Raw genomic sequence first — 20,915 nt, 5'->3', positions numbered from 1 at the left:
GTACAGAGTATTAAAAATATTAAAATGGATAGAAAATTCAGCGTTTGGCGGGGGAGCACATGGCTGCCGGCCATATCACTTCCAGCTCAATCAATGCTTTTTAATTAATATGATTACTCTTTGATTTCCTTGCTTTTTAAAGCTCTATAAATCTTTGACTATGTTAATCAATCGCCACCATTTGGAAAATTAAGGCATGGATAAGCTCAAAAGCCCAATACGACAAATACCACTAGAAATTTCAAAATCGTTAAAAATTTTCTTCTTTTCTTTTTTAAAATCCCAATACGTCAAATTAAGGATGTATAACCATGAGAAGCCCATAATACGAGTTACCGCTTTCTTTGCCTGAAAACCAGCGAATGGATTCTTCAGCAAAACTTCTGTTTTCCTTCTGTTTCATAGTTCTGCACCTTGCAGCTTTTACAATTGCTCAGCCAAACTTCCTTCTCCGGTCCTGCTCTGAAATAGGAAACTACACAGCAAACAGTACCTACCAGATAAACCTCAACAGCCTCCTATCCTCCATTGCCTCCAACACCGTAATTGACTATGGATTTTACAATCTCTCTGTTGGTCAATCACAAAACCAAGTAAATGCAATTGCGCTTTGTAGAGGAGATGTTGTGTTAGAGGACTGTCGAAGTTGTATCAGGAACTCTACTATTAAGATCTTGCAGGTTTGTCCCAATCAGAAGGAAGCGATTGGATTTTACGATTTCTGCATGCTTCGATTCTCTAACAAATCCATATTCGGTGTAGTTGAACGAAATCCTACTTTCTATATGAGGAATTCAAACAACGTATCGAGCTCAGAATTGAGTCAGTTCAATCAGGTACTACAAGCGTTATTGACCACACTTAGAAACGAAGCTGCATCTGGGAATTCGACTCGGAAATTTGCAACAGGAAATGGAAGATCAGGATTTTATACGATTTATGCACTTATGCAGTGCACTCCTGATTTATCTCAACAGGAGTGCGATGATTGCCTTGTTGGAGCTACTGCGGAGATTCCAATATATAGCAGTGGCAAGCTAGGAGGGAGGGTAATAAAACCCAGCTGCAACCTTAGGTTTGAGACTTATCGTTTTTACGATGAAACTTTTGGCTCAACTCCTCCGACATCACCACAACAAGCACCACCCGCTCCGGTATCTCCTCCACCGCAAGCAGGTAATGGTTAAACAATTTTAATGCAATATATGACCTGAATGGATGTCTTCCACCTAATATGGTTAAATTAATAAGCCCACCACGGATTTTGCAGGGAAAAAGAGCAACAAAGCTAGGACTGTCGTTATTATCGTTGTTCCAACCGTTAGCGTTGTGATATTTGTCATCTGCATCTGCTTCTTTTTAAAGCTTCGGAAGCCAAAGGAAAATGTTGAAAGTAAGCAAACACTGGCCTAATTTCTGTTGCTTGCTATTGTGATTTTTGAACACGAATATGGATTTGGGCTTCTCGTTTGTGTTAACTTGTTCCTATATATTATGTAGCTGTGGATAAAATAGAAAGCGTGGAGTCACTGCAATTCGATTTTGGGACTATTAGCGTTGCAACAAAGAACTTCTGTGAGGAAAATAAGCTTGGGCAGGGTGGATTTGGTGCTGTTTACAAGGTAAAAAATGGCAACTCTAGCTAGATGATCTTAGTTGAAATTTGTTACTAATAATATTACATATAATGGATATTATATAGGGTACACTTTCAAATGGACAAGACATAGCAGTCAAAAGACTTTCTAAAGATTCAGGACAAGGAGATCTGGAATTTAAAAACGAAGTCCTATTGGTAGCCAAGCTCCAGCACAGGAATTTAGTTAGGCTTTTGGGTTTTTGCTTGGAAAGAAATGAGAGGCTCCTTATCTATGAGTTTGTGCCTAACACTAGCCTTGATCATTTCATATTTGGTAAGGATACAATTTTGCTTAGTTGTTTTTTTTTTTTTTTTAATGAATTTCAATATTCTCAACTATTAGTTTGAATAATTCATTAATATCTCATTAGATAAATTATAAAAATGATTTCATATATGAATGTGTAGATCCAATCAAGGGGGCACATCTGGATTGGGAGAAGCGTTACAAGATTATTGGAGGTATTGCCAGAGGACTTCTTTACCTTCACGAGGATTCTCGACTTCGAATAATTCATCGTGATATGAAAGCAAGCAATATTTTGCTAGATGTCGATATGAATCCTAAAATTTCAGATTTTGGCATGGCAAGATTATTTATAATGGATGAAACTCAAGGCAATACAAGTAGAATTGTGGGAACTTAGTAAGTAATCACTAATCATTCAATATTATCATTCCATAGAATTATCAATTGATCATTGGACTTTGCAAATTTGTATATATATAGTGGCTATATGGCTCCAGAGTATGCAATGCATGGTCAATTTTCGATTAAATCAGACGTATTTAGTTATGGTGTGTTGTTACTAGAGATTGTAAGTGGGCAAAAGAATAATTCTTTCCGCAATGGAGAGAATGTCGAGGATCTTTTGAGCTATGTAAGTATTAAGGAAACATTTTCCCTTCTACATAATAGAATTTTTTAAAATGGTTGCCTCAATCTAATTGCACCTTGATAAACTTTGCAGGCATGGAAAAATTGGAGAGAAGGGACATGTATGAATATTATAAATCCAGCTTTGAGAGCAGCAGGTTCAACAAGTGAAATGATTAGGTGCATACACATTGGGCTGCTATGCGTTCAAGAAAATGTGGGTGATAGGCCAACAATGGCTTCAGTAGTTCTCATGCTAAACAGCTATTCCCTCACTCTACCAATACCCTCACATCCAGCATTTTTTATGCACACTACTGAATTAGATATCTCGTCTTCATTGGGGTATAATTCAGAGTTGTCAAGATCCAGGATTGAAGCTCTCCCCTTGTCAGTCAATGAGGCCTCAATTACCGAATTATATCCTCGATAAAATGGTTAAAGGTTTTACTTCAATTGGAAGTGTATTACACAGATTTTTTTTTTTCTTTTTCATTTAGCTCTGCATAGAATTTGAAATTTTACAGTTTTAAGAATGATTCCAATAATGTATTACTTAGTTTTCTTAATATGGATTTTGGTTGGTTTATACAATTCTTTCATCATTTTCGGTTAAGATTTGCTAGTACAAGTCCATGGATGTTGCTTTTTCAATCTGTTTTGTCCAATAGTTTAAAATTATAAATTTGCTGCGACGAACCAAACCTTGTGGGTCTAATTAAAGACTAGTCTTTTTCAATGAAAATGTGGTGGTGGGATGGGCAGCGACGACGACGACTTCAATCTTTAGGAAAGTAAGAGTCAACCTGGCTATTTCGTAGCAAATTGGAAAATTCCAATTGTAGGGTTTATAGAGCTATCTTTTTAATTTTTTGTTTTATTAAAGATAAAATACACACATACACGATTAGTGACAGGAATGAACTACGTTAAAATCATGGTAATTTTAATAGAGTTTTTAATTTTCTTTCTCAATTTCCTGGCTATGATATGAAGCTATATATATATAATATTGCGATGAACAAACATTATGGAAATGGAGCTTTCGATCTATCAATTGAGAAACAAGATTATTCAACCACGCCAAAATTCGCTCTGGTTAAAAATAATTATGGCGTAATTTTATGTAGGGATACGGAAGCAAAAAGTAAAAATAGAGAGTTTCAAATTTAAATAGTTATTTGATTATTTTAATTAATAAAAATTTATAAACGACATTTTTATTAAACAATACTTAATATTTTTTTATAATTTATATATTTTATTAAATTTAAATAATTAGGAAAACTTAACAAAAAAAAAAACATAAATCATGAGTAATATTAATTGCAATATTTTTTTAAGATTAATTTTAAAGAATTTAATTTGGTTTGAAAGTTAAATTTTAAAGTATCATAAAAAATAAATTTAATTTTGAGCGTTCAAGTATGCTAATTAATGTTTTAAAACAATAATTTATAATTATAATAAATAATAACTAAAAATTTTGATTCTATAAAGATAAAATTTTATGTCACAAGAAATTTTTTTTCCTTCAATATTTAATCTATTTTCATACTTGTTAGTAAAGCTAATTTTAAATACTAAATTTGATAAAGTTATTATTTTTAAATTTAAAGCGAAATTTTTAGAGATAAATTAATAAAAATAGTCATTAAAGTTAATATTTTTAATAATTAAATGGAAAAATTATTAAAATTTCATAATTAATTTTTTAAAAGTAATATATTATCTTTATAAATTTTAAATAATGCTCAGTGTCTTTTTGCTTTAATGAGCAATGCTTCCTTTCATGGAATTCTCTTTGACAATCAGTAAGAATGTTTCCTGCATCTCTAAGAAATTCCTTGTGAATGATACCAAGAACATCTGTTGTATTATCTATGGCGTAGAAGTAAGCCTGCCTATATTCTCTCAATGATACCCACTAGGAACCAAGAGCTCCTATCAATCTTGATGTGAATTCTCCGAGAATAGCAGGCATGGTAGTTCCCTCTTTTGTTCTTTGTGTGTCAATCCATATGACAAATTGGATTATCCTATTTCTCTATTGAAAAGGAGGAATATCATCTAAGGTAAACCATGGACCTCCTCAGGAATGGACAAATTCAACTTCAACTGCTTTAGAATCATCTACTGAAATAGTAGGTTGCGATGTTTTAAAAGTAGATGGCTGAGTAAATGGCTGATTGGACGCTTGGGTTGATCCAGGTGGACCAAATCTTGTGAAATCCATCATAAGCAGATTTTGTAATATCTGCTAACTATGCCTCTAAGTCAGATATGTATGTTTTAGAAGAAGAATCCGAATCGTCTTGGGTTGATTATATAGTCATCTGAGGAGGAGAATCAGGAGGATCCATCGATTTTTGTCAGGTCTCTTTGCTTCTCTTTTTTCTTGGAGCAAAGAAGAAGGTAATAGCCTTGATGCTACAGGTTGTGTAGTTATGTCACGACCCAATCTATGGGCCGGACCGGTACTAGGACCTGGGCCAGCCTAAAGCCCCCGAGGCCCATAGTAAGCCTAACTATTCCTTAACCCAATCCTAAGGCCCATTTTAAGCCCAATTTCAAGAATTCAACTGGACAGAGTCCGACCATAATATGGACCATACAACGGGAATTTTTTGACTCGTCTAACCTGTAAACACAATATATAACAATTTGTGGAGCTCAGCTCACCTTCCACACACTCATCATGTCATAAATCAAATGGGAGCTCAGCTTCCTCATCAAATCCAATCACACTCACACATACATGCATTTAATGTTCTTACAAATTTAACATAATATTATATTACAGTCCCAAATTGATTAAAATACTTCTAACACATGCGGAGTCTAAAATTTTGGCTAAATTGTGCAAAATACATTAGATATTACTAATTAAACTACGAAGAAGATGAGCAAGTTAGTCACAACAAGTAATCCTCCTATAGCCTTAATAAGGTAAACAGTAGTGAGTGTTTGACTCAGAGAGTAAAATATCAATTTTAACTACAATTTCTATAGCTACCTAGAACTAATGCATCCTAAGGAGTGGAATGCAACACCATCAAAATTTTCATACACATCACATCATAACAGCAAAAAGGCAATTTGGAGCACTCACACATCCAATAATGTTCAAATAGTATATACATGGGAGCTGATCCCCTATACAGCTCTCTTAATCCAACCTCTGCCAGCGAGAGTCTCTCAAGCTGGACTTTCGCTTAATAAATCAAATGCGGGGGCTAACGAGATCACCTCGAGCCATGCCTACCCCGACTTATCCATAAATGACCAGGTCCTAGCGAGTGTCTCTCAAGCCGCGTCTACCCGTCCTATCCATATCCAATACCACACACATGCCAACGCACGCACACTGCTTCAAATTATCATAAATAACATCCATGGCACTTCATCAATTAAGAATGTAATATAAAATGTGCATAGTATTTAACTACACAGATACATATTCATAAGTGATGCATAGGCATACCTGAACATATAATAATATTAAAATTATAATTAAAATTAATATTTTACTCACAGTACACCAGAGACTGCTGTAGAGATTGGGTGAAGGAAGATGGTTGACCCTGATCACCTACATAATTTTATTATGAATTTATTAGTGTTAATTCAGATAAAAATAAATTTAAAGAGGTAAATACATTATAATTTATGCTGAAAATTTGGCAAAATTTCTCTTATACCTAGGACCTACCCAACCTGCAAAAAGATTCAAATAGCACTTGTAAATCTTAATTTCCACAATCACATCTCATCAACATCACAGCAAAAAGGCAATTTGGAGCACTCACACATCCAATAATGTTCAAATAGTATATACATGGGAGCTGATCCCCTATACAGCTCTCTTAATCCAACCTCTGCAAGCGAGAGTCTCTCAAGCCGGACTTTCGCTTAATAAATCAAATGCGGGGGCTAACGAGATCACCTCGAGCCATGCCTACCCCGACTTATCCATAAATGACCAGGTCCTAGCGAGTGTCTCTCAAGCCGCGTCTACCCGTCCTATCCATATCCAATACCACACACATGCCAACGCACGCACACTGCTTCAAATTATCATAAATAACATCCATGGCACTTCATCAATTAAGAATGTAATATAAAATGTGCATAGTATTTAACTACACAGATACATATTCATAAGTGATGCATAGACATACCTGAACATATAATAATATTGAAATTATAATTAAAATTAATATTTTACTCACAGTACACCAGAGACTGCTGTAGAGATTGGGTGAAGGAAGATGGTTGACCCTGATCACCTACATAATTTTATTATGAATTTATTAGTGTTAATTCAGATAAAAATAAATTTAAAGAGGTAAATACATTATAATTTATGCCGAAAATTTGGCAAAATTTCTCTTATACCTAGGACCTACCCAACCTGCAAAAAGATTCAAATAGCACTTCCAAATCTTAATTTCCACAATCACATCTCATCAACATCATATGACCCCTTCTGGGCCCTCCAAATCAAACAATAGTCATAAACTTGAAATATATTATATTTTAGTCCCTATATTGACATATTGCAAAAATCCACTCAAACAAGCTCTAAAATTTTACCTTGCCATCCTTAATAAAGTTATAAAGATATCGCAAAAGGAATTGTAATTTTCTAATCACCCATAAATATTTTATTCAAGAATATCACTCAATTCCATAAGTTTCCAACAGCTAACATATTCTTAATTTAACTCAATTCAATATTCATATATTTAAACCTCTATTCTCAAGCTTCAACCAATCATATAAAATTTAAATATCATAATTTCATATAATCTTATATGCCCATATGCTAAAAATCTAACTAAAATCCATCTATATTTTTTAAAAATATTCTACAATCACTCAAAAATTTAACAAGTACCATAGAATATCTCCAAATAATTTTACTTTCATCATATATTTTTCTTAGAATTTTTCTCCAATTTTTCCTGTTTAATAAATACTGCATTTAAGCACCATAGACTGAAAAATAATGAAAATAATTTTATCTAAAGCTTATCTGTGTCTCAAAAATTCCAAAATTTTATGAGAAAGCCTCTGAAAGTTGAATCATCCCTAAAGCTTGTCGAAGCCACCATCGGAACCACCGCGCACGATGGCAGGCCACTGGTCGCCGGCAACATCTGCAGGATCTGATCATACCATAATGTTTCTCTCCTCTTCCTCAGTCCATAGGTGGTCTCAGATCGTCGATCCAACGGTCAGATCGTCCTAGATCTGACCAAAAAGCTTAAAAAACTCGAAACTTCTCTCCTCCATATCTCACTAATCCAACCACCAAATGTTGCAAAATGGGTATCAAAAGAAAGCTCTCGGAACAAGCTTTCCAACGCCACCTGAATCGCCTCGATCGGACGTTGGATGAAGCCAAAATCGAGTCAGAAAGTTGCTGCCCATTGTGTGCGCATTGATGGGGAAAACTCCTCCATTTACGCAAATTGCAAGATCGCCCGCTTAGCCGACGACCGCCATGAGTCACCCAAGGTGGGGGGGACACCTCGCGCGGCCAGCCATGATGGCTGGAGGCTCACCGGTCGGAAGAAAAAGGGAGTGAGAGGGAGAGTGATGGGAGAGAGAGTTTTATTGGGGGAAGGGGGGGCGCTATTGGGTTTTTTTTTTTTTTTTTGAATTTCTGGGAATGAACCTGGACAGACATGTCTAGATTCATTCTTGGAAAATTTTATTTTTAATTTTTAATTTTTAATTTATTCTAATTATCTTCCTTTATTTTAAAATCAATTCAAATAAATCATATAATATTAATAACATAATATTTTCTTTTTATTTTATTTATACTTTATAATTTTTTAAAAATTTGGGTTGTTACATTCTTCCCCCCTTAAGAAAAATTTGTCCTCGAATTTTCAAATAAACAAGGGATAAGAAAAGAGGGCTACTGAGATAGGTGCGAGCATCTACTCCTCCAGCTAATCAAAGATGGTTAAAATGCTCTATTCTCAAAACTCTTCATGCAGTATAGATCGCATTCCTCTGCTCTCTAATTTTTATCGTAGTGCCCCAACTGTCATCATCTTTTACTAGAGATGCTCTTATCTCTTAACAATTCATTGACCATTTTTCTGACATTTCAAGTATTTACTATACCTCTCTATACTTGACTTGATGTCTCATAACTTCAATCAACCTTGGCGCTTACCCCTCAACCTTCTACTTCCCAAGGACATGACTTATGTTCCTTATCCTATAATGTTCTATAAGATGTTTTCTGTAGCACCTATCATAAGCATCTTATTCTAAATCCTTACTTGTCTTTTAACGTCAACGGTTAGCATCTATGCATCTTCTTATTTTCATGATACTTCAAATTTCCTACCTCTTTGTGTCATTACTAAGGTACTTGGACCAACCTTTGTCCATCTTATGTAACTAGTTAGGTAGAGTTCCCTCCAAGGACTAAGTGTACTTTTATCAACATTGGAAAGTGAACCGAGTCTCTTCTCTTATATAAAAAAAAAGTGTTTATATTCCCTGAAAACCCAGTCTATGCGACTTTATCATTTCTCACTCCTCCTCTAGAATTGGAATATCCTGACTTCTTCCTAAAGCTTCTTATTATGTGACGTACTTTCTGACACATTGACACTTAGGTTGAGGTTCCACTACTCCTTGAATCTATTACCTCAACATAACTTATTTTAAACATCCCTTGGTGTGTACCTAGCAGGCTTATTCCTTCTTATTCTCATCATTGTAACAAAATCTATTGAGCTCTTCTCCTGTCCTTTGGATCTTATCCACTTTTGTTTCTGCTATTGTTGATATCCTTTTAACCTACTATACTTATTCTTTAACCTTTGTCCTCTCTCATTCTTATACTTTTTCCTTTAAGGATGTCCATCCCATCATTAATTTTAGCCTTCCTTTTATTTCTTAGTCCTATCTTGATTACTAGTTCCATTACTTCTAGAATTCTAATCTTATGATTGACTCCTACTAGCACATCCTTCACATTATGTAACACTTGTAATTAACCGCAGAAAATTCTTTTTGCATCCCCTTTCCCAATTTAACCATCAAAACATTATCAGTCCCTACCTTCCTTAGTAGGAAATTGCTCATCCTGGATGGATAGGAGCCCTAAAAACTATAAGTTCCATCTGAACTATTACAACTGTGGGAAATGTGTGTCATGCCTTAATTCCAAACAAGATACTTCACGTGTTCATTCTCCTTAATATAATCACATATACTGCCCACAGCTTTCCAAACTTTAGCCTCAACTTTTTAGCAACAATTTCATCTATTGAAACTCATCCACAAATAGTACTTCCTCCAGCTCATAGTTTAAAACGGTTGCAAACCTTAGTAGATAACTCAATTTAACTCCTATCACTACTCTGATCGTCTTTTCATACTTAACATTAGGTATGCACTTACCGTTATTCTCATATCAGGAGATTGTGTATGAATTGGTGCCTACCAAACTCTCAAATAACTAGGTCTCCTTAACTCAGTCTCTGTTCCTTAAATAACTCTCTAGAACCAAAAGCACGAGCTAAACTTTAAGAGAAGGAAAAATATCCTCTTACAGTCAACTACGCCCGATTGTCCATATAATAATATTTAACCTATGTTTCTTGGTCTTTCTCTTCAAATTTCATCATCTCCTAGCACAATTGTGCTCTACCTATAAGGTATCATGAGCATGAACCCTTTACCGTACCATTGTCCTTCTGACATAATATTTTATAATTTATTAACTTTACTTATACTCAATCTATGATTCATACTTATCATCATTTATATTGTGCCCTTAACTTTTGTTGAATCCTGAAAGATTTGTCTCACTAATAGATTCTTTCAGTACTAATTCCACCTTTACCTATGGTCATTAATTTGATCCTTGAACTTTCTAATGGTTTATAACCACCTACACTTGTCACTTTTCGTTCTACCACTATTGTTGTTCTGTCATTATTGCTTCACTGCAAAGTGATTTTGTCGATCACACTAAAGATGTTTGCCTGACATTCATAACAAACCTTTAACTACCTTCTCACTATCTCAAAAGTCTAACCTAAAGCCTATGTGTTATTATCTATAATTCTTTCCTCTCATCATACCTATTTGATTCATTAGATTGACTTTTATTCAACTTACTACTTACTAACTTCTTTTTTTCTACCTGATTAGATAATTCATAATACCATTGTACACCTTCTAGCTTTTGCTCATTATTATTGTATTCCTCACATAATCTTCTTGATACTGTTAACAAGTTAAAGAAATCATGCTCCATTACTATCCACTTCACTTTAAGAATAGGGAATAGATAAAGTATGATCCAATCATGCAACTCCAAGCTCTATATTCTAGCCTCTGGCACTATCTCAACTATATCATGCTATGAGTATCACATTACTAGATTTCATACTTCCATCACTATTCTCACTAATGTGGTCCCATTTTGGGTTCTCCATCCTTTTCATTCACCTTGCCAAGAATAACACTTAGCCTACCCTATATCTTAACTTTGTTCCTTTTATTCTGCGCCCTTTAAGTTGTCCTTTCATTTATTTTTTTTATCTACCAAAATAGAACTTGACTATTCTATCCCTGGTTCCATTCTTCTTCCTAACATGACAGTTGTACTTATTAACTGTATCTTTCAAAGTCTCTAATAGGTTATCACATATCTGTGCTATTCAGATTTGGTCCTTCGATCACTCTAGCTAGTACTTTTACTACCATTTAGATTATGTTGTATCTGCAATCAATTGTCTAAATTTTTATTCTGCACTTTCTCTATCCACTGGCCTTCTGTGATTTATTTTCTCTAATTTATTACTCTTAACACTATTATAATTGGATTATACTATTGTTTTAAATAATATAAAGTTAGAAAGGAACTCAAGAAATTATAGTCATATATTTATTGTGTGATCTCTATTCTTATCCTTTAGCCTCCATAACACACTTACTACCTCGAGAACTGATTCTGCAGCAATTTTATTTTATTTTATTTTATTTTTTCATGTTTACTCAATTAGCCAAAACTTAAGATACTGAGCACTCAAACCCGTCATTGAATTTAAAGGCTTTACATCCATCATAATCTGATCATTTATGGTTCATATAATGGAACTTGTATCCTCTCCAGGATACCCGAGCTAACTATTCTCTACCACACTCTACAGTCCCATCTGGGGCACTATTTTATTGGTCACCATCATTAGTAATAAACCCCTATCTCTCTAAAAAGAATAAGACCGCTTTACGTCATGATTGACTGCGAAAAAGGTACCACATCTACCACTTTGCCACAACCACGTTTGGTTATCTGCTCTCTTATCATACTGAAAACCCCTTAAAGCATCATTTTACAGGCTATAAACATCATCCATAGCATCCTGTCTCCTTTAGGGGAGAAAAATCGTACCCTGCGCCCTGCTGCCACACAACGAAGATACTGTTTTTCACTAAACTTTAGGCAAAAGGCCCATTACAATGCCAAAACTATCTAAGACCCCATATAAAGACCAATGGCCTCACCCTATAGGTGTTACCTTTAATTTATGACTATACTGAAACCTTTAGTCTTTCAACAATTCCTGATGTAACTGTAGCTCATTCTAGGGTAACTGAGTCACTGACTTTAGCTCCCTTACAACTGTGACCCTTCGATATTCTAGCTCTAGGTTTTTAAATCTCTACCTAGGATTTCCAAACTCTTTTGTAGTAATAGAATCCTGTTCTGGCATAACTGTACCAAAGCAGAGACTGTCTGCAAACATCCTCGTCATGAACCCCACGGGGAAGCATGCAGCTCTACACAATAATCCCATATCGATACTATAATCTACAGCTTACATAACAAATATCAAGAACATTGCATAGTTACTACGGTACGTCCCAACAGACTAAGTTTCCCACTCTTTTATCTATCCTGAATCCACTGAAACCATGAACTTACTTTGACTGGCTATTCACTAATGACTGCCAGCAACGATATCCTCACTCCCATTTAGGGTAGCTATATTGCCAAAAATCACCTTTAGGTCCTCGTGCCTTGCACTAGATAGGTACGCCACTTGGACCCATACTGATAGAAACATAGTGTTTCTTGGAGTACGTATTTCCATGGAAGACCTCAATATGTCTGCTAAATCTATTTCACATCACCATGTACTTCACAAAACTGAGGTGCTAAACTGAAGCACTCTTATATTAACCGAGGAATAACGTAGAATCTAGAAGCAAGGAATTACAGAAGAAGACAAAATAGAATCCTATACTCCGCATGTGACAACTCTAGGTGTACACTTTCCCATGAATCTAAAGCCTAAGCTTTGATACCACATTTGTCACAACCCAACCTATGGGCTGGACCGGCACTAGGACCTGGGCCAGTTTAAAGCCCCCGAGGCCCGTAGTAAGCCTAACTATTCCTTAATCTAATCCTAAGGCCCATTTTAAGCCTAATTATTCCATAATATGGACCATACAACAGGGAGTTTTTGACTCGCCAAACCTGTAAACACAATATATGATAATTTGGGGAGCTCAGCTCACCCTTCACATACTCATCATGTCATAAATCAAATGGGAGCTCAGTTCCCTCATCCAATCCAATCACACTCACACATACATGCATTTAATGTTCTTACAAATTCAATATAATATTATATTATAGTCCCAAATTGATTAAAATACTCCTAACACATGCGAAGTCTAAAATTTTAGCTAAATTGTATAAAATACATTAGATATTACTAATTGACCTGCGAAGAAGAGGAGCAGGTTAGTCACAACAAGTAATCCTCTTGTAGCCTAGAAAAATAAGGTGAACAGGAGTGAGCGTTCGACTCAGAGAGTAAAATACTAATTTTAACTACAATTTCTATAGCTACCTAGAACTAATGCATCCTAAGGAGTGGAATGCAATACCATTGAAATTTTCATACACATCACATCATTACAGCAAAAAGGCAATATGGGAGCTGATCCCCTATACAGCTCTTTTAATCCAACCTCTACCAGCGAGTGTATCTCAAGCCGAACTTTCGTTTGATAAACCAAATGCAGGGCCAGCGAGATTATCTTGAGCAATGCCTACCTCGACTTATCCATAAAGGACCAGGTCCCAACGAGTATCTCTCAAGCCGCGTCTACCCGTCCTATCCATATCCAATACCACACACCACACGTACGCCAACGCATACACATTGCTCCAAATTACCATAAACAACATCCATGGCACTTCATTAATTAAGAATGCAATATAAAATGTGCCTAGTATTTAACTATATAGATACATATTTATAAGTGAAGCATAGATATGCCTGAACATATAATAATATTGAAATTATAATTAAAATTAATATTTTACTCACAGTACATCAGAGACTACTGTACAGGTTGGGTGAAGGAAGACGGTTGACCTTGATCACCTACATAATTTTATTGTGAATTTATTAGTGCTAATTCAAATAAAAATAAATTTAAAGAGGCAAACACATCCTAATTTATGCCGAAAATTCTGTAGAGTTTCCCCCATACCTAGGACCTACCCAACATGCAAAAAGATTCAAATAACACTTCTAAATCTCAATTTCCACAATCACATCTCATCAACATCATATGGCTCCTCCTGGGTCCAAATCAAACAATAGTAATAAACTTGAAAAATTATATTTTAGTCCTTATAATTGACATTTTGTAAAAATCCAATCAAACAAACTCTAAAAATTCTAAAATTTTTCCCCGCGATCCTTAATAAAGTTATAAAGCTGTCGCAAAAGGAATTGTAATTTTCTAATCACCCATGAATATTTTATTTAAGAATATTACTCAATTCCATAAGTTTCCAACAGCTAACATATTCTTAATTCAACCCAATTCAATATTCACATATTTAAACCTCTATTCTCAAGCTTCAACCAATCATATAAAATTTAAATATCATAACTTCAGATAATCTTATATGTCCATATGCCAAAAATCTAACTAAAATCTATCTATATTTTTCAAAAATATTCTACAATCACTCAAAAATTCAACAAACACCATAGAATATCTCCAAATAATTTTACTTTCATCATATATTTTTCTTAGAATTTTTCTCTAATTTTTCCTGTTTAAGAAACACTACATTTAAGCACCATAGACCGAGAAATAATGAAAATAATCTTACCCAAAGCTTATCTGTGTCTCAACAATTCCAAAAATTTATGAGGAAGCCTCTGGAAGTTGAATCATCCCCAAAACTCACCGAAGCCACCGTCGGAACCACCACACACGGTGGCAGGCCGTCGTTCACCAGTGACATCTGTCTGATCTGATCATACCATAATGTTCCTCTCCTCTTCCTCAGTCCATAGGTGGTCTCGGATCGTCCTAGATCTGACTAAAAAGTTTGAAAAACTCGAAATTTCTCTCCTCCATATCTCATTCATCCAACAACCAAATGTTGCAAAATGGGTATCAAAAGAAAGCTCTCGGAACAAGCTTTTCAACGCCACCTGAATCGCCTCGATCGAACGTTGGATGAAGTCAGAATCACGTCGAAAAGTTGCTACCCACTTTACTCGCATTGATGGGGAAAACTCCTCCATTTGCGCCGCTGTCAACACTACTCTGGCAAGCTGGCAGCTCGCAGGGGTCGCTGAGGGTGAGGTGACGCCTCGTCAGCCAACAATGGTTGCTGAAGACTCACCAATCGAAAGAAAAAGGGAGTGAGAGAGAGACTGACAGGAGAGAGAGTTTTATGGGAGGGGGATGGCTGTTGGGCTTTTTTTTTTTTTAATTTCTGGGAACGAATCTGGACAGACATGTTGTCCAGATTTATTCTTGAAAAATTTTAATTTTTAATTTATTTATTCTAATTATCTTCCTCTAGTTTAAAATTAATTTAAATAAATTTTATAATATTAATAATATAATATTTATTTATTTATTTATAATTTATAAATTTTTAAAAATTTGGTTTGTTACAAGTTAGAGTAATTTTTTATTCAATAGTTAGAAGCCTATTATTCACTCGGCTAACTGATAAACTATCATCTTCAATGGTAAACTCTGCTTACTTTTTTCATTGAAACGCGGAAAAGCACTATACAGATAGGCTGTTTATATATTCCATAGGTTTTTTCTTTTCTTTTTTTTTTTATTCACATATATTTAAACAGGTCTATTCATATTAATATCAAAATTAAAAATTAAATTATTTTTATAGATAAGACAATTTTGACGTATATATGTCATGTTATTATGAGGTCGGTGATAAAATGTTAGTCGTCTCTGCAATAGTTTCATGGACAATTTTGATTTGAGGCCAATGTAAACACGGCAATTCTTGTATTCAATCCCGTGTGCCTGCACTATCTTTCTCTAGAGAAAAACAGAGCGCATCATTTGTATTCATGCACTTAATGTCTACCAGAAATCTTCTCATGTCTCCAAACGTAAAGGCAGCAAGTCAAGTAAGTGCGCTGTGGGCACCTTCCACATCCACAAGACAAGCATTTCTTCTCCATAGTAATATAGCATAGGTAGCTAAATTCAACACTGCAATTTCCAAATCATTTACTTCTATGCGTTGCAGGTATAAATACAACTCTCTTTACATATATAGACACCCATGAGGAGATCATTCTCTCTATAGAAAAGCTTCATCAAGAAGACTGATCTCATCAGGAAAATTAAAAAATGAGCAGACTGCCTATGCAATCTTTAAGATTGCTGCTTTGCTTTTATTTCTTTTTCTTGCACGTTGTTATTCTAACCAGAGCTCAGTTTTGTATGAATAGCATAGGAAATTACACAACTAACAGCACCTACAAAAGAAACCTCAACAGTCTCCTTTCCTCTATCGTCTCCAACAACGAAAGCCACTATGGTTTTTACAATCTCTCTGTTGGCGAAAACCCAGATCAGGTAAATGCAATCGCACTTTGTAGAGGAGATGTTTCGCTGGATGAATGTCGAGGCTGTATCAGAAACTCTACTCGTCAAATCCTTCAAGCTTGTCCCAACCAAAAGGAGGTAATCGGGTTTTATGATTCCTGCATGTTACGATACTCAAACAGATCAATTTTCAGTGTCCAGGAAACACAGCCTACTGTTCACATGTGGAACACACAAAATGCATCAGATGTCAATCAGTTCAATCAGGCACTGCAAGGGTTATTGAGCAGACTTCGAAGCAAAGCTGCATCAGGAAACTCTACACGAAAGTTTGCGACAGGAAATGAGAGCGCAGGATTTGAGACCATATTTGGACTTGTGCAGTGTACTCCTGATATATCTGAGCAGGATTGTAACGACTGCATAGTTGCAGCTGTTCGGGATATTCCATATTGTTGTGACGGAAAGCTAGGAGGGAGAGTGATCAAACCCAGCTGCAATTTGAGGTTTGAGAACTATCGTTTTTACCAAGTTAGTCCTGATGATGATGCTGCCACTCAACCATCAGCACCAGCAGCCCCGCCTCCACAGGTGTCTCCTCCGCCTTCAGAAGGTACTACCACCTGCCCCGCCTACTCTTGTTTTCGTTTTTTTTTTGCAATTATTGCCTATTGAATTAAAGATCATCACTGGCAAATGAAGTTCAATCTTCTATTTTGCCCAGTCTGATTTGGCCCCATAATTACAATCATGCATTTCTTACCTATATCAAGATATATAAATATTCAATTAATATAAAATCCACGTATATTTATTTCTAACCAAAGAAAATACATGTATTTTTATTCATATATCTGATTCACTATTTTTATATAAAATATACCATAACTTTAATTAAAATATTTATTGTTGATTCGCTGGGTAATATGTTTAGATGTAAGTAAGAATTACCCTTCAATTCATATTCGAGTTTGCATCTTTCAATTTTTTATTTAAAAAGAAAATTAAATTTTCTATCTTCCCCTCAATGTCTTCCATCCTATTAGTTGACTCAACTAAACTTTTGATTAGTCTTCTTTCACTGTTTAGGTGTTTTTTCTTATCAAATATTATTTAAGATGTGATTTGGACAAAACTGGAGAATATACATATATAATTATTTCTCAAATAATATTTTTTTTTCTTTAAAAAATTATTAGATATATTTAGTGTATATCTTCTCTCTCTCTTTGAAAATATAAGTCTTCTCTTTCTGTAATATTCTCCATATATATACAATAAGTATAATAGCCTTCTCAAAAATGGTATTTCAAGTAAATTTCATTTCACATAATTTATATTTATTTATAATTATATAAACATAAAAATAATTAAAAATTAAATTATATATTTATTTATAATTATATTATCATAAATAATTTTATTGATTTAAGACCTAATTTATTTAAAATTTTATTATTAATTAAAGCTAAAAAAATTATAGTTAAATCGATAAAAAAATTTTTAAAATTTTACATTAATTATATATAATATGTGAGTGAATCTATAAATAATGTCAAGACTCTTCATGATCAGTAATTTTTTAAATGTGAGGGTTATACAGTAAATCTTGCATTACCTATGTGTGTGTGCGCGCGTCATTTTTAGTTGACAAAGAAAAGTAAGCTCCTGAGGGGTCAAGGCGAGTGTCCCGGTGTGACTCAGTGATTAAGGTCTGCGAGTTAGTGCGTATGCGTACCCGTGTGTTCGTGCGCCATTTCTAGTTGGCAAAAAAAAACCGCAAAAAGCCAAATGGTTGACCGGGTCACAAAAACGGATGTGATACTAAACGGGTTTGTCATCCCAAGAATGCACGACCCGGAAACCAGTAACCATCGACGGCAGGTCATCTGAAAATGCCAATTCTTTCCCCTCCTTATGCTGCCAAAGAATCAGCGTCGCCGACCAATTTCTCCAACAAGCAGATACTTTTCACCTCCATAATCACAAACAGCCTTTTCTTTTTTTATTTTTTCCCCGGCAACTGGATGGGTAAAAGCACCAAGATTGCGGATGGCAGAGCTCCGCCAGGCTTTCTTTCAATCGGCGTTGTTTCTCAGACATATTTAGTTAAAAGTCTTGACTTTGATCCACAATTCCAAATCAAGTGTGTGGAAGTACTCTGATTTAATAAGACTTTCTTGCTTTTTGCAGGAAAGAAGAGGAGAAGGATCATTATCGTTCTCGTTCTAACTGTAAGCGTTGTCACACTTATCATCTGCATAATTATTTATCTAAGAGTTCGGAAGCCAAAAGAAAGAGTTGAAAGTAAGTTAAAATGCGGTCTGCTGTGTTTTTATATTTGATGTGCACAATTACAAGTTCCTCTTTCCAAATTTGTTGATCATGTATCAGAAATGCATTGTATATTCAATCTTCATGTGTATTGACAGCTCTTTTTCTTCTTTTTTTTTTTTTTATTTGAAGCTGTGGATGAAATAATAAGTGTGGAATCCTTGCAATTCGACCTTGAGACTATTCGAGCTGCAACAGATAATTTTTCCGAGGAAAATAAGCTTGGAGTAGGTGGATTTGGTTCTGTTTACAAGGTAAAAAGATAACAGTGTTAGAATCCCTCTACTTCTTGTATTTGGAATTTTGGATGGGAGGAATTTAAATTCTGAGATTTGAACTCAATGATGGATAGTTTTTTTTTTTTTTTGTTCTTGGTTGATTAGATTTATAAATCTAAGTTATATGCATGAATTATGTGGGTAATATTGCTGGCATAATAATTGATCATATATTATATTTTCAGGGTTCACTTCCCAACGAGCAAGATATAGCGGTCAAAAGGCTTTCTATGGATTCTCAACAAGGAGATGCAGAGTTTAAAAATGAAGTACTGTTGTTGGCCAAGCTTCAACACCGAAATTTGGTTAGGCTTCTTGGTTTCTGCTTGGAAGGAAAAGAAAAGCTTCTCATCTATGAGTTTGTGCCTAATGCCAGCCTTGATCATTTCATATTTGGTAAGGCTACTTACCTGCTATGACTTCATATTGAGTACATATTATGTTCATTTGGGTTGGGTGTATTAGGAGCATCATGCTTATGTGAGTTGAGCCATTTAATTACTTTAATGTGTAGATCCTCTAAGGTGTGTTCATTTGGACTGGGAAAAGCGCTACAAAATCATTGGTGGCATTGCTAGAGGGCTTCTTTATCTTCATGAGGATTCTCGGCTTCGAATTATTCATCGTGACCTTAAAGCTAGTAACATTTTATTAGATGCAAATATGAACCCTAAAATTTCAGATTTTGGTATGGCAAGGTTGTTTATGATGGATCAAACTCATGCCAATACAAGTAGAATTGTGGGGACTTTGTAAGTGTATACAATCATTTGCATATTATGTTTAGACGTTAATGTCATTCTATTGAAATTAAACTTAAAATGTTAATACACAGTGGATACATGGCTCCAGAGTATGCAATGCATGGACAGTTCTCATTTAAGTCTGATGTGTATAGCTTTGGTGTGCTAGTTTTGGAGATTGTGAGTAGCAAAAGAAATAGTTGTTTCTGCAATGAGGAAAACCTGGAGGACCTTTTGAGCTATGTAAGTGCATATTTTAGTCAATAAATCTTATTATTCTTCGAAAGATTTTCCCTCTAATATCTTAAATTTTTATTGATAAATTTTGCAGGCATGGAAAAACTGGAGGGAGGGAACATCCTTGAATCTCATAGATCCCAATTTGAGTACTGGTTCGAGAACTGAAATGATGAGATGCATACACATTGGGTTACTCTGCGTTCAAGAAAATATATCAGAGAGGCCATCCATGGCTTCCATTGTTCTCATGCTAAGCAGCCATTCTCACACTCTTCCTTTACCCTCACAACCAGCACTTTTTGCGCTCAGCGGTACTGAATCAGATATTTCACCCTCATTAGGCGCTTCAAGGACAACCAAGTCTTCACAGGCCAGCAACAGAACTCTCCCTTCATCAATAAATGAAGCCTCGATTACTGAATTATACCCTCGTTAGCTATGAAGGAGGTTGCATCCATATATTTTGCACCTCTGCATATTTCAAAGTTGCTCGGATGTCAAAGAGTTGTTATTATACAATATAAGATTCATACATTTTTTGCACCCATTTGTTTAAAGTTGAAATCGAAGTGTTTTCTTTCTTTCTTTCTTTCTTTGGTTTCCTTAGGAAAGGGTCAGGGAGTTGAACCCACAACCCCCACTTGCAGTTAAGTTCAGATGCACCAACTCATAATCAAAGTTTTCTCCAAACAAATGAACTACCATGTTTGGTTTTCTTCACAATGTCTCTTCACTTGATTGTGTCTTAGAAATAGTTTACAGCAATTAATCCATTGATTTTTATCTTTATTCCAGGAAGTAATTACCAATCTATACAAGGTCATTCTATGAAGAGAGAAGACCTGCATATTTACGTTCAACATGTAAATTCTCCATGATTTATGTTACTGCATTTATAT

General features: G+C 35.0%; 2 protein-coding genes across 4 annotated transcripts; both read left to right on the top strand.

Moving 5' to 3' along the window:
- Nucleotides 1-270: 270 nt before the first annotated feature.
- On the top strand, nucleotides 271-3,152 carry LOC110653017 (cysteine-rich receptor-like protein kinase 44). 2 transcript variants are annotated; one of them, XM_058130388.1, is made up of 8 exons: nucleotides 541-680; nucleotides 763-1,176; nucleotides 1,271-1,393; nucleotides 1,501-1,622; nucleotides 1,703-1,913; nucleotides 2,048-2,285; nucleotides 2,370-2,520; nucleotides 2,611-3,152. In XM_058130388.1, the coding sequence occupies exons 2-8, from the start codon at nucleotides 786-788 to the stop codon at nucleotides 2,947-2,949; spliced, it is 1,575 nt and encodes a 524-aa protein (XP_057986371.1). In that variant the 5' UTR covers nucleotides 541-680; nucleotides 763-785; the 3' UTR covers nucleotides 2,950-3,152. The 2 variants fall into 2 exon arrangements, with proteins under 2 accessions (XP_021664331.2, XP_057986371.1); XM_021808639.2 differs by having other exon boundaries at nucleotides 271-1,176.
- A 12,756-nt stretch (nucleotides 3,153-15,908) lies between these two features.
- On the top strand, nucleotides 15,909-20,605 carry LOC110661924 (cysteine-rich receptor-like protein kinase 10). 2 transcript variants are annotated; one of them, XM_021820759.2, is made up of 7 exons: nucleotides 15,909-17,034; nucleotides 18,615-18,728; nucleotides 18,888-19,009; nucleotides 19,219-19,429; nucleotides 19,548-19,785; nucleotides 19,869-20,019; nucleotides 20,108-20,605. In XM_021820759.2, exons 1-7 carry the CDS (start codon nucleotides 16,224-16,226, stop codon nucleotides 20,450-20,452), a joined length of 1,992 nt encoding a protein of 663 aa, XP_021676451.2. In that variant the 5' UTR covers nucleotides 15,909-16,223; the 3' UTR covers nucleotides 20,453-20,605. The 2 variants fall into 2 exon arrangements, with proteins under 2 accessions (XP_021676451.2, XP_021676452.2); XM_021820760.2 differs by lacking the exon at nucleotides 15,909-17,034 and adding an exon at nucleotides 18,102-18,529.
- Nucleotides 20,606-20,915: the final 310 nt, after the last annotated feature.

Source organism: Hevea brasiliensis, chromosome 11, assembly GCF_030052815.1.
Source record: "Hevea brasiliensis isolate MT/VB/25A 57/8 chromosome 11, ASM3005281v1, whole genome shotgun sequence".
NCBI lineage: Eukaryota > Viridiplantae > Streptophyta > Magnoliopsida > Malpighiales > Euphorbiaceae > Hevea > Hevea brasiliensis.
The sequence above is the reverse complement of the archived record's forward strand: the minus strand, read 5'-3'. Positions and strand labels throughout refer to the sequence as shown.